The sequence below is a fragment of the Panulirus ornatus genome, chromosome 26 (genome assembly GCF_036320965.1).
Source record: "Panulirus ornatus isolate Po-2019 chromosome 26, ASM3632096v1, whole genome shotgun sequence".
Taxonomy (NCBI): Eukaryota; Metazoa; Arthropoda; class Malacostraca; order Decapoda; family Palinuridae; genus Panulirus; species Panulirus ornatus.
In genome coordinates this window covers 3479114-3494055 of record NC_092249.1, presented here as the reverse complement: position 1 = coordinate 3494055, position 14942 = coordinate 3479114, and the positions used below count along the sequence as shown (strand labels likewise).

The following is a 14942-nucleotide window of genomic DNA, read 5'->3' as shown; positions in this document are numbered from 1 at the left end:
TTTCAGAGCCTAGGAGAATTACATTTGATTATACGTACATACAACAAGACAGGGAGATGCAACATTAAATTATACTAACAACTTGGTAAATATTTAGACATGGGGAGGGCCATCTGGATTGAAATTATATTAATATCAAGACTAATATTTCCATAGAAAACGAATTGAATTATACAAATCAATGCTACAAGAAAGTGGGAAGACCAGTAGAATTATGATTTAAATAAATCTGAATAAATTACATTGTGTAGAGATTTCTGGTGAGGCATTAGATAATGTTAATAGATAAATAAATAAAACACTGGGAAGCAATTTGCAATAAAAATAATTTGGATGTCAATAATAACATAAATAAATATCTGCTCGCTGAGTGCTTGAGAAAGATCAGAAGCGTTTGCTGATTGGCTAGCTAAGCCCTGGAAGTGGGTTGCTGATTGGCTACGAGAGTCGCAGACGTCAGAATTTATCCCTGATTGGCTAGTTGAGTCAGAGCCACTGGCTGGTTCTCAATGAACAACGACTTTGGTAAGTTTGACAATAAATGTGTTCGGTTGAAGTCATCCTCAACTTAGCCATCAACTTTTCAATTAGACGAAGAATATTTCTCACACTAACTTTATTAATTTCATCGTATCTATACCTCGTTTCTCCCTTTTATAGATGCGAACAACGCTGTTACTTAGGGCGTAACAAGTCTTCATATCTTAAACTTTCGATTGAAAATCTAGGAAATGAGTCACAAGAATACATTCATGATTATTCACAGGTGTATAATTATATGATAATTCCACTGCAGTCTGCTCATACATCATGGAGTCTATAATATTACATATACCGCCCTTTCAAGTACATATCTCGCCCCGTCAAGGACTCTAAACTACATATCCCGCCCGTTTCAAGTACATATCTCGCTCCCTCAAGGACTCTAAACTACATATCCTGCCCGGTCAAGTACATATCTCGCCTGGCCAAGGACTCTACATATACCCACCCGGTCAATGAACACTTAAACTACACATACCCCAGCCCCATGAAAATGGTTCGTCCAGCCTTCACATACCACACATACATACGTCCGTGGACATCACAGCAACAGCCGATTCAAAAACCCATCCTTTAATTCTCATGGAAATAGGAAAATTACCGTTCATTCCCAGACAGAAAATATCTCAAAAGAACAAAAAAAAAGAAAAAAAAAAGGTGGGGAGGGGGCGGCGGGGCGTCGGGGACGGGGCGCCGGGGACGGGGCCCTTCATAACCCCAAAATTACTCTGGCAATATAGAAGAAAGTTTGCTATCTTCCTCCTCAGCTCGAACTTTCACCAGGCCACCTGCTGGCTTATTTAGGGCGAAATATTACTCTAGTGTATGTGTCATAAATACCTTCCCCCCCCCTCCTCCTCAACCTCTCCCCACCCCCATTTTTTTGAGGGGGGGAGGAGAAGTGACCCCAACCTCCATACCACACCGATTATCTTATTTCCCCTTCCGTCTGAACCTTTTAATTTTATTTTTTTCCACTTTACTCCTTTGACCTCATGCGACGATCGGGGGTCATAAACCAAACCTCAGTTCATACGCCCTCATTCACATACAGAGATCCAGAGATGGGTAATTAATACAGACGCTTTACGTCTAACCACCTGACGACGAACACTCGACCTAACGACCCTGTCAACGGTGGAATACAACTGAACGATCGTTAGCTTGTTATCTGAGGGAATGGGGCAAGTTGGAAAGTTCATGAGAGTTTCCTTTGAATCTTTTGAGACATGAAACTTCTCTGGTCACTTGATACACTTTTGTTGTGCCTAGAGAGAGAGAGTTTGCTGAAAGAAAACGAGGTGTAAGAGAGCAACGAGTTACATGAAAGACGTGTCAGAAAACGATGTTAGAAAACGAAGTGCAAAGAGAACGTGGTGCAAAGAAAATTGTGGTACAAGAAAACGAGATGATGGAAAACAAAGTGTGCGAAAACGAAGTGCAAGAAAACGCGGTGCAATGAAAAAATAAGGCACATGAAAAACGAGATCTAAGAAATAGTGTGAGAAAACGTCGTGCAAGAAAAATAAGGCGGAAGAAAACGAGATGTCAGAATACAATATGTACGAAAACGAAGTGCAGGAAAACGAGGTGCAAGAAAACCAGGAACATATTTCTCTCTCTCTCTCTCTCTCTCTCTCTCTCTCTCTCTCTCTCTCTCTCTCTCTCTCTCTCTCAACTAACTCTATCATACAGAGTCGTGGGTGGGAACTTTTGTGCCAAAGCTTTTCCGACGTGTGTGTGTGTGTGTGGGGTGGGGGGGGGGATACACTCATAGCCACTCATATTAGCTGAGACAACACGGGTAACTTAGGCCCTAATCAAAGCCAATGTATATATATATATATATATATATATATATATATATATATATATATATATATATATATCCTTGCCTGAGCCAGGTACCCAATTTATTTACCAACACCCTAGAGAAGGATGAACAGCTGGGTTGACTGTGAACCGACTTTTTTTGTATGGTTTACTTTAACCTGGTTTGGTTTACCTTAACCTGGTTTATGTTACGTGATCTGTTTATAACAGACCTTTTCTATGGATGGTTTACAATAACATGGTCTATGTTATGTAATCCGCTTATAAAAGATCTTCGGTATAGTCCACGTTTAACATGGTTTACATTATGTGAACCGTTAAAAAGATTTCTTCGCACAGTTTACATTTTCATGGTTTATGTAATCCGCTCATAACACGCCTTTTAGGATGGTTTACATCGACATGGTTTCGAGTATGTATACCATATGCAGTATACCTACCTACTTCAAATGACTAAATTTTTCTTTAATACCTGTATGAGGCAAGTATACAGTAAACCATCAGAATAGTTTCCATTTAAGCATGTTTTCTAACACGAACCTTCTTGTTTGGTTTACTTTAGTAATCGTTAGAGGTAAACTTACCACACGCCGCTGAAAATGGTTTACAAGTAGAGTAAACTATAATAACTTTTTTTTTCCCCTCATCTGCATCTTGACTGATATAAAATTTATTCTGGATGACTCTCGAACATATCCATATGTCACGCATTACCGCACAAGATGAAATGTGACGAAAATTATATTTAAAAGAAATTATATTTAAAAGAAATTATATTTAAAAGAAATTATATTTAAAAGAAAAAGAAGAATAAAAAAGAACGGGACATAAATCTGATGAGAGTATGATTAAATAGAAATTCCCTTATGGTCTGGCGCACTTCGAGAGAGAGAGAGAGAGAGAGAGAGAGAGAGAGAGAGAGAGAGAGAGAGAGAGAGAGAGAGAGAGAGAGAGAAATGCAACGTCCATCAAACATACAAAAGTGTATAATGTATCACGATCATTTACAACCTGTAAGGCACTCGAAGGGTCGGTATTTACAACTGTGTACAACCCACGTATTCAATGTTATTCTTTCATTCAATTTACATTTACACCGATAATGTCCACGGCGCTACATGAGCGGCGGGGGTCGAAGGTAGCGTGCACACACACACACGCGCGCGTGTGTGCACGTGCCACGCAGCGCCCTCGCGTGTGTGATGGGTCAGCCTTTAGCCCTGGCTTTCCTTAAAAAAAAAGAGACAGAATCGACTTAGGCGAATTCGCACCACAGACGTATAATTAGCCCATAAACCATTTTCTTCCCCCGCATTATGTTAGCATCAGACTCCAGTTTTGACTTAACGTTTTCATTTTTTTCTTCTTTCTTTTTTTTTATCCCCCTCCACCCTCTACCCCCCATACCCACCTGCGTTACTAATGATGCAATAAAAAGGCTAATCTGATAGGGAATTTCTAATTAACGTCCAAGCTATTTTTATATAGCCACTGTGTTTTTGCTAGGTTATCAAACTACCCCACCCCTCGCCCCTTAATCGAATCTAGTAGCATTGTTTACATAGCTTGAGATAAAGGCAAATAGACGCAAATGGAGAATTACGATATATATATATATATATATATATATATATATATATATATATATATATATATATATATATATATTTGGTTTTACCAAATGGCGTCTTAGCTTCGTCTCTTTCGATGTATATCAACTGACTGTTGTTTTTCTCTCTTGTGTCTCCCCTGATGATGTGATTATTACACGAAAGTGCACTTGGGAACTTTTCGTGTTTCATTTTCTCCGTGGACTCAGGAATATCTTAATCACGCGCAAAATTGTGATCCTTTCCAATATATATATATATATATATATATATATATATATATATATATATATATATATATATATATATATATAAGTAACCATCCTACGGGCCATTTACATACATATAGACGTAAGTCAGACTATAGAAAATATAAACAAAGATGTTACCATCCTATAAGCCATTAAAACATATATAGATACGGGAACTATGGGATATCTATTGCAAAAAAGTCACTAACCCACAAGCCATAATCAGCGCTGAGCCCTAACAGCACAACTACCACTTGAAGTCATTTACTCCCTACGCGTCATTCCAACGTGATTTTGGTTAAGAATTCTATTCTCCCGCTCTCATGTCACCCGCACATTCAAAAATTCTGGGAATACATTGTTGGAAAAGTGAGTTTGGTCACAGTGTTTGGAGGCCGGAGCTGGAGAGCTGAGAGGTCAAAGGTGGAGAGAGAGAGAGAGAGAGAGAGATAAGGGTCATGACCTCTGACCTCAGGGCAAGCCATGCAACTAGGTCACCATCAAAAGGCGCATAACCCACACCCAGACTTCAGTTAATTTATGTGGGTGTAGCATATTATATCCTTCCCTTATGAGAGAGAGAAAAAATATATATAATCGGTTTAAGATCATTGAAAAAGAAAAGGGAAAAATAATTTTTTACAGGCGGTGAAAAAACCCCCTCGACCAAAAAATCATATTCTAACGTATGGAATGAGTTACTCCACAAACAAGAAGGCTATCTCAACTACAAGAAGAATGAAAATAAAAAAAACTCTTGGCCATGGGCGGTGACCAGCTTGAATTTATCCTATTGGACGGTACATCAGTATACCACAAGCTGTATTTTACGTGGAATAAAAGATTTGGTAAAAGAGAAAGCGGACGATTCTCTATTTCTTCTTACCTGGAGTTCATAACGAAACAACATTTGAGAAACTGTCGAAGGGCGTCAGTAAAGCAGTGGGTGCTGGAAGAAAAGAAGTATATATATATATATATATATATATATATATATATATATATATATATATATATATATATATATATATATACATGTGTGTGTGTGATTGCAAAAAAATGGAAAAAGAATTATTTCTTTTTCCTATTGTTTATCAGAAAAAAATAGCTTCTTATCGGTTTTGAAACGAAGCGACAAATGGAAAACGGTCGACCGAAATTATCATGGAAAACGCGAAGCAGGATGCCCCCATGTCGACAAGGCTAAACAGAAACAAAATATATTAAAACCCTTCTCTTTCCCCCCCCCCCCCCCCCCCCCCGTCATATTCACTAGACCAAAAATGATATATCCCAGAATCATATCTGCTCCTTTAACGGGAAAATCATATATGTTCATTTTCTTATTGCAAGTTAGCGGAGATGGCCCCCCCGCTGCGCTGCGCTGCCGTTGGCAGCGGTGATGGCTGGAGATGGCAACGCTGCTCCCCGCCGCAGTTTAACTAGATTAAAAAACAACAAATTGAAGTAACGCTATATAAACCGCCTCTTGATGGCTGATAACTGCAACTGCAAACTGCTTATTTTCGTCATTAAACTGAGATAAAAGGAGCAATCTACCGTGAAAAGTAATTACTGATCTGTGATATTGGTGAAGCTTAATCACATAACACTATATATATATATATATATATATATATATATATGTATATATATATATATATATATATATATATATATATATATTTTTTTTTTTTTTTTTTTTTTTTGTCTCCCGCGTTTGCGAGGTAGCGCAAGGAAACAGACGAAAGAAATGGCCCAACCCATCCCCATACACATGTATATACATACGTCCACACACGCAAATATACATACCTACACAGCTTTCCATGGTTTACCCCAGACGCTTCACATGCCCTGATTCAATCCACTGACAGCACGTCAACCCCGGTATACCACATCGCTCCAATTCATATATATATATATATATATATATATATATATATATATATATATATATATATATATATATATATAGTGACATGAAAAAGCATTCTAATATACATTAGTGTCGACGATCTTGCAAGTATATCTATATAAACTATTACTTATTCAGGAATAATTATATATATTATGTAGATGCTTCATGTATAAACTTTGTACAGCTTAAGAGAAGCATTTCGACACTCATCTTTTGCCCTCACGGAAGGTGTGTTGCGCAAACCAAGTACGTGTACCTCATGGGTAAGAGCATAGTCATATTAACTCGCAGTACAAAAGGTACGGGCCTTTGAGCACGACGGTACGATAGCTGAGCACGACGGTACGACCCCTGGACACACTGGTACGGCCCTTTGAGCGCGACAGCTGAGCGCGATGGTACGACCCCTGAACACGATGGTATGACCCTTTGAGCACGACGGTACGACAGCTGAACAAGACGGTACGACCCTTTGAGCACGACGGTACGGCAGCTGAGCACGATGGTACGACCCATGAGAACAGTGGTACGACCCTTGAGTACGACGGTACGACCCTTGGGTATCATGACTTGACCACCTTTCCCTTGATCTTTAACGATGAGGAGACGGGCCAGGTCACCACAAAACCTCCCCCCCCCCCCAACCATCCTGGCTCCACACTTGTGGTTAACTCGCTCGTTTCCAGGTGAAGAAATGAATCGTAATGCATTCGGTGTATCTCTCTCACTCGACCACCTAGATAACATATCTCTAATTGCCTCGATACTGAACACACACACACACACACACACATATATATATATATATATATATATATATATATATATATATATATATATATATATATATATATATATACTGGAGCTACTCAACATGGAACTACACATATATCTTTTCTCCAATGTACTCATTTCCCAGTGAGACACACGCAGGGTCTTTGGCGGTGAACAGGATGCGCGAGGAGCTAAAATACTGCTCTGAGGAAGAAATGTATATAGTTCTGTGAAGTGTGGGGCAATCTTCTTCATAATACGTCATGCAACTGTGATTTCCTTGGATATATATGTATGTATGTATATATATATATATATATATATATATATATATATATATATATATATATATATATATATATATATATATGATGTGTCTACATAAATGTGTGTATATACTAACGTATATTTCTCTCCTAATTCACCTATTTATAAAGTCTTACCAGACTCCGCCTTCTTGTGGTTACACCACTTGTAAAAAAGTCACCTTCAGCGGGGGTTGGATCCCAGTCAAGTGACGAAAGGGAGTGCGGTACTACTTCTTGCACCAAAGGAGACCACCATTCCCCTGCAACTGATTGCAGCGCACTCTTGTTAACCTCCAGGTTCCCCAAAAATATGGCGCTTGGTCGCATACACACAGACAGATATATCGACCAAAAGGTAGATAGACTGTTAGACAGATAGGTAGATAGATAGATGGACAGACAGAGAGATAGGTAGATAGAGAGACAGACAGAGAGATAGGTAGATAGAGAGACAGACAGAGAGATAGGTAGATAGATGGACAGACAGAGAGATAGGTAGATAGATGGACAGAGAGAGAGATAGGTAGATAGATAGACAGACAGAGAGATAAGTAGATAGATAGATGGACACAGACTCATAGGTACGATTTAGCGCTTTCGTATATTACTATCACCACTAACACGTTCCGACTACAGCCATACACATCATCTGTGCCATACGAGGCCACTGTTTTCTACAGCGCGTCCCTCCGCGAATATTCTAACCACAAGCGAGTGTGTGTGTGTTCTACCCAAGGAAAGTCACTAAGAGGGTGACTACTTTTCTCGTTGCCGATATAAACACACACGAGATAGCTGGCTACCTTCCCCCTAAGCCCCTTGGAACCCAATTTTCCAAAGACATTTGTAAAGATATAAGTTAGACACAGAGGAAAAAGAAGAAGAAAAAAAAAGAAAGAATCTCGAAAAATACAATTTTTGGTCTATGAAAAAATTTCTAGAACAAATTATTTCTTTTTTTTTTCTGAACGTGAGATCAATTCCCTTATGGTTTCAGATATTTAATTCACATTCAGTTTCCCTATTGGAAAAATGTCCTTTACATTATCGTGGTGTCTGGTCAATGCCATTTAAAAAATTTCCTGATATCAAATCACTAACAGAAAGGAATTTCTAAATATCTCCCGAAAGAATATATATATATATATATATATATATATATATATATATATATATATATATATATATATATATATATATATATATATATCCTTGAGATGCCATATCTTTAAGTCTACTTCTTACCATTCTATCTCTACCAATCTTTCTTCCATTCTATTTCTAATCTACCACCTACCGTTCTCTACCCACCATCTACCCCTTAAACCCACTCTCTCCCCACCCATACAACTCCCTCCCCACCATCTACCCCTTACTACTCCCTCCCCCTCAACCATCTACCACACACCCTACCACAAATAAGGGGAAACTCACTTGTACACTGCTCGCTTATCCGCCTCGAACTGAGCCTGGTCGTGGTAGGCGTGGTGATCGGGCGGCAGAGGCTGGCCAGAGAGACATTGGTCGTGTGTCGGTTGAGCGGACGCCGCCGTAGCGTGGGCGGGAGGCACCACGGGCTGGGGCGTGGGTGCTGTGGCGCCCCCTACGGAGGCTGTTCCAGCCGAGGGAGGGCCTCCACCACCACCTCCCTGCTCAGGGTACCCCGCAGTCATCATACTGGCGCCAACCACAGCGTCACGCCCCTCCGGCCTAAGGAAAGTACAAGAAATCAGTGGCACATTAATGCTGGTGATCACACACACACACACACACACACACACACACACACATAAACTAACATTTCTGGTTCATAGTTTTACGAAAACGTTCCATCTCTTTATAATTCTACAAAAAAACAGAGAAATAAACGTTTCAATTTCTCTGATAATCTTTACAAATACATTTCGTCTTGTTCCTAGTCCTACAAAAACATTTTTTCTTGTTCGTAATATGACAAAAATGTTTTAATTTTACTGGTTATCTTCTTACAAATAAAAATTCAACTAACTGATAAAAATTCAACACCTGATAATCTTACATTAGATATTAGATTTACTTACAATCTATCAAAAAAAGCAATTCGACTTGATAATCTCACAAAAGCATAATAACTTTCTCACAGTCATACAAAAAATTATTGTGACAAAGGTTTGAAAAATATGTTAAAAAAAAAAATTACAGAAAAATAGGTTGAAAGACAAGCAAAACATTTTCATGTTGATAATCATACAAATATAATCTATATTATAAGCAAGGAAAAAGTACAAAAACAAACCTGAAAATGATAAAGTGAAATCTCGGTGGAAATCCAAACAAAAACATCCATGCAAATTGATAAACAAATAAAAGTCTTCTTATCAAATTGACAAACACAGAAAAATCAGGGAGCTGATAAGCAAATATCTCATGTTGATGAAATAATCTAAGTTGATAATATAATCTTTAATAATCTAATAATATAATCTAAGTTGATAATATAATCTGAATAATTTAATAATATAATCTTGATAAGCTGATCATATAATCTTAATAATTTAATAATATAATCTAAGTTGATAATATAATCTGAATAATTTAATAATATAATCTTGATAAGTTGATAATATAATCATAATAATTTAATAATATAACCTAAGTTGATAATATAATCTGAATAATTTAATATAATCTTGATAAGTTGATCATATAATCTTAATTATTTAATGATATAACCTAAGTTGATAATATAATCTTAATAAATTGATAATATAATCTTAATAAGTTAACATAACTTTAAGTTGATCAACATATTGTAAACATTGATAGGTTGAGAAAATTGCATTCTACTCCTCCAACACAGTTCTAGTTCTAACCCTTTGAACACAACGGTACGACTCTTGAGTACGGCAAAGACTAGACCGTCGTGCTCAAACGGTCGTACCATCGTGCTCAAGGGTCGTACCGTCGTGTTCAAGGGTCGTACTGTCGTGTTCAAGGATCGTACCGTCGTGTTCAAGGATCATACTGTCGTGCTTAAGGATCGTATCGTCGTGCTTAGGGATCGTACTGTCGTGCTTAGGGATCGTACTGTCGTATTATAGGGTCGTAGCGTCGTGCCTAAAGGTCGTACTGTCGTGTTCAAGAGTCACCCCGCCTCGCTTAAGGGTTCAACTATGTCACAGTTGAACATCTACTCCCAACACTGTTATTCATATTACCAAAACATAATGTTTACCTTAATTACTCTCAGTGTTTACACATCTGCAAACAAATTATAATCACTAATGAGGATCATTATCATCTAAACAGACAAAGGAGGGCGATATGCGAGATGTTTGCATTACAAAACTCTGTTTCAATAATGAAGGCTAAAAATGATCTCCCATCCTTATATTAGTTAACTGAACTAATTAATGTAATTACCAGATAACAAAAATGTAATTACAGTATCTTCCTTAGCTAATCAACTCCATGTTTAGACACAAATAGAATTAACAAAATGTTGAACTCCCCACAAAAATGTAATCAGTAATTATCAAATACACTAAATGAACCCTTTACTATAATTAGCAAAGATATTATTAATTAGGTTAGGAATATCACTCATTCTTCCCTATAATAATTTTGATAATATTTGTCTTGTTTGTTTTTCTAGTAGCTATATTCGTATTCATTAACCCTTCTGGGCTTAATGAAGCATAAATCATGTTTGTAATGAAAAAAAAAATAATCTAAATGCTGAAGATAATTCGAAGTTCCAGAATATTTCTGATTACATTTGAATCTGTTAATAGGGATGAACGTTACTTGATATCAACAGACAGATACACAGACAGATAGGGAGACATACAGACAACAGACAGATAGGTAGATAGATACATAGATAGATAGACAGGTATATATACACATACGGAAAAACAGGTATACAGATAAACAAATGGAGAGAGAGAGAGAGAGAGAGAGAGAGAGAGAGAGAGAGAGAGAGAGAGAGAGAGAGAGAGAGAGAGAGATAAAACCCTAAATTCAGAATCCAAAACACTTCAACTCATCCACCTGAGTTGGTTTATTTACCTAAAAGTCGAACCTATGTATCCACTGATGAACCAACTTCGACAATCCACCACTGAAAGTGTTCCACATCCACCAATCCTAAACATCCACTCCACTAGTTCCCATCCACTAGTTCCCATCCAACACTCCACGTCCACCAGTCCAGTCTTCCACATCCACACGATCAGTCATATCTGCATCCACCCGTTCTGTCCATCCACCAATCCTCCACACCCGTCAGAGATAACCACACACACCCACATCTGCCCCTGGATCCAACACAGATCCACCAGCGCTCCACATCTGCCCCTGCATCCAACACAGATCCACCAACGCTCCCCATCTGCCCCTGGATCCAACACAGATCCACCAAAGCTCCACATCTGCCCCTGGATCCAACACAGATCCACCAAAGCTCCACATCTGCCCCTGGATCCAACACAGATCCACCAACGCTCCACATCTGCCCCTGCATCCAACACAGATCCACCAACGCTCCACATCTGCCCCTGCATCCAACACAGATCCACCAACGCTCCACATCTGCCCCTGGATCCAACACAGATCCACCAGCGCTCCACATCTGCCCCTGCATCCAACACAGATCCACCAACGCTCCACATCTGCCCCTGGATCCAACACAGATCCACCAACGCTCCACATCTGCCCCTGGATCCAACACAGATCCACCAAAGCTCCACATCTGCCCCTGGATCCAACACAGATTCACCAACGCTCCACATCTGCCCCTGGATCCAACACACATCCACCAACCACACAGCGAGTTCCCCTGCCTCTCGGGGGCCCTGCCCCCACCCCCCTGCCCGTAATGGGCTCGTAACTTGTCTAAATTAAAGCCCAAACTGTTGGACCAACATTCAAACACTAATGCACATACAACATTATCCAGTGTCTTCCCCCCTGTGTCCCCTACACCTTCACCAAAACATTGATACATGCACATACATACACACCCCCACACACACACACATATGGCTGATACTTAAAACATTCTTTCCACACGTATAAAATCATGTCTCGATATTTCCCATGGTTTATGACTCCCCTCCCTCTCCCTCTCTCTCCCTCTCAGAGCTTCCTCCCTCCTCTCTCTCTCCCTCCCTCTCTCTCTCTCTCCTCTCCTCTCTCTCCCTACACCTGGTGCACTACGGGGAGAGCAGAACTCTCACTTTCTCTCCATCGCTCGACTGTAACCTCCTGTAGTCACCCAGGAGCACAGCGCCCTACAGTTATCTCTTAGGGTCGTGTATACACGAGAGATCTCTCATACTGAAGTCACTGGAGAAGTGTGTGGAGGAGCAAACACATGGTAATGTCTGATGTGGAGGTATTTCAAGAGAACCGGGAGGAGGAGGAGGAGGAGGAGGAGGGAGCAGCAGCGGTGATGGTGGTAGTAGTAGCTGTGGTGGCACCAGCTCTGACAACCGGCCAGACAAAGGGTGAGGGAGGAATCAATGTTAGGGTGTTGGCAACAGCTCTGACATCAGCTACACAAGGGTGAAGGGGGATCAATGTTGGGTGTTGGTAACAGCTCTGACATCAGCTACACAAGGGTGAGGGAGGGGAATCAATGTTAGGTGTTGGCAACAGCTCTGACATCAGCTACACAAGAGTGAGGGAGGAATCAATGTTAGGTGTTGGCAACAGCTATGACATCAGCTACACAAGGGTGAGGGAGGAATCAATGTTAGGTGTTGGTAACAGCTCTGACATCAGCTACACAAGGGTGAGGAGGAGGAATCCATGTTCGGTGTTGGTACTACGTCTGACACCAGCTATACAAAGTAAAGTGTTGTCATCAGCTCTGACAACAGCCATACAAGACTGGGTTGAATCAATGTAAGGTCAACTTCGACACAAATGGTGCAGCCAGAACCCCATGGGTCGTACGCCCACACATCTGGAGTTGTACATTGATGCAGTAAAGCTACAACTCCCACCGACCTTAGTAATAGAAGTACTTCAAACATTCCTTCAGTTGTACAACAACACAACTACAACTCCTATGATTCCTAGAGACGTACAGCAATACAACTAGAAACCTCAACACTCCCTCAGTTGTAAAAGAATACGACAACAACATTCAGATATACACTGACATTCCTGCAGTGGTAGAACAACGCCACTACAACTCCAATCACTCCCACAATCCTACAACTACAACCTAGTTGACGACATTTCGTCTGAACTGTCAATACAGTTCCTAGGCCGTGCAAAGAGGAACTGAAATATCCAATACAACTTCGAGGAAGTGGATTTATGAGTGGATGAGTCGTCCACATCTCTTCCACAACCTTCAAAAGTCGCTACAGTACCTGAATCCCCAGCATTGGGGAAGAGCCAGATAACAAGAAGACCTGATGGTCTATGAAGAGGTTATCTGCTGGAGGACAGTACATGGGAAGGACAGATAACACAAGACCTGATGGTCTATGACGAGGTTATCTGCTGGAGGACAGTACATGGGAAGGACAGATAACACAAGACCTGATGGTCTATGACGAGGTTATCTGCTGGAGGACAAGGGAAAGCCAGATAATTAGAAGACCTGATGGTCTATGACGTGGTCATCTATGCTGGAGGACAAGGGAAAGCCAGATAATTAGAAGACCTGATGGTCTATGACGTGGTCATCTATGCTGGAGGACAAGGAAAAGCCAGATAACAAGAAGACCTGATGGCCTATGGCGAGGTTATCTACTGGAGGACCATAAACAGCATCCCACATGCCTTAGCCACATAGATGGTTGAAGCCTGGGGCCTCTTTTCGTAAGCCGACCATGACCCAGCCAGCGGCCGGTAATCCAACGCACCAGTTAGGTAGGTGATGGTGGGCGAGACACTCATACTATGGACAGGTTTATTAATTCGTTGATATATCCCCCCAGGGTAAGTGATGGATTGTGGCCCATTTGTCCTGGATCATGATGATATATTGGCCCGGGTCATAATTGAGGTCTGTGGCGCCCAGCAATGACAATGAGGGCCAGAACTTGACACCAGAATGATCGCGCAGGTGTCTATATATACGGACACACACAATGGCACGGGCTACACACACACACACACACACCCTGTAGAACACGCAACATTCTGGCTACCGACACCCCCTGTAGAACACGCAACACAAGGTTATGGCTTCCGACACACCCTGTAGAACACGCAACACAAGTTTCTGGCTACCGACACACCCTGTAGAACACGCAACACATGGTTCTGGCTACCGACACACCCTGTAGAACACGCAACACAAGGTTATGGCTTCCGACAAACCCTGTAGAACACGCAACACAAGGTTATGGCTTCCGACACACCCTGTAGAACACGCAACACAAGGTTCTGGCTACCGACACCCATATAGAACACGCAACACCAAGGTCCTGGCTTGCAACACCCACCTGTAGAACACGCAACACAAGGTCACACATATCCATCCACTCCAATAACACAGCAATTCTACTTCCCAGAAAGACGCGAGAGAAAAATGACACACACACACACACACACACAACACACACACACACACACACACACACACACACACACACATACACACACACACACACACACACACAATAATATCGCCAAGTCAGAACACCTTAAACTACTAAGCCAAGAACTCAATTGATGTATGACGCTAGACCGGAAACCA

The 14942-nt window shown here is 40.6% G+C and overlaps 1 protein-coding gene across 7 annotated transcripts in view; it reads right to left on the bottom strand.

Moving 5' to 3' along the window:
- LOC139757403 (homeobox protein PKNOX1-like) overlaps positions 1–14942 on the bottom strand; it is a 546893-nt gene that overhangs the window by 150809 nt on the left and 381142 nt on the right. For all 7 annotated transcript variants that reach the window (XM_071677848.1, XM_071677851.1, XM_071677846.1 and 4 more), the window contains one exon: positions 8675–8950. In XM_071677848.1, coding sequence (XP_071533949.1) covers positions 8675–8916 — 242 coding nt within the window. In that variant the 5' untranslated portion in view covers positions 8917–8950. The remainder of the gene's footprint in view (positions 1–8674; positions 8951–14942) is intronic.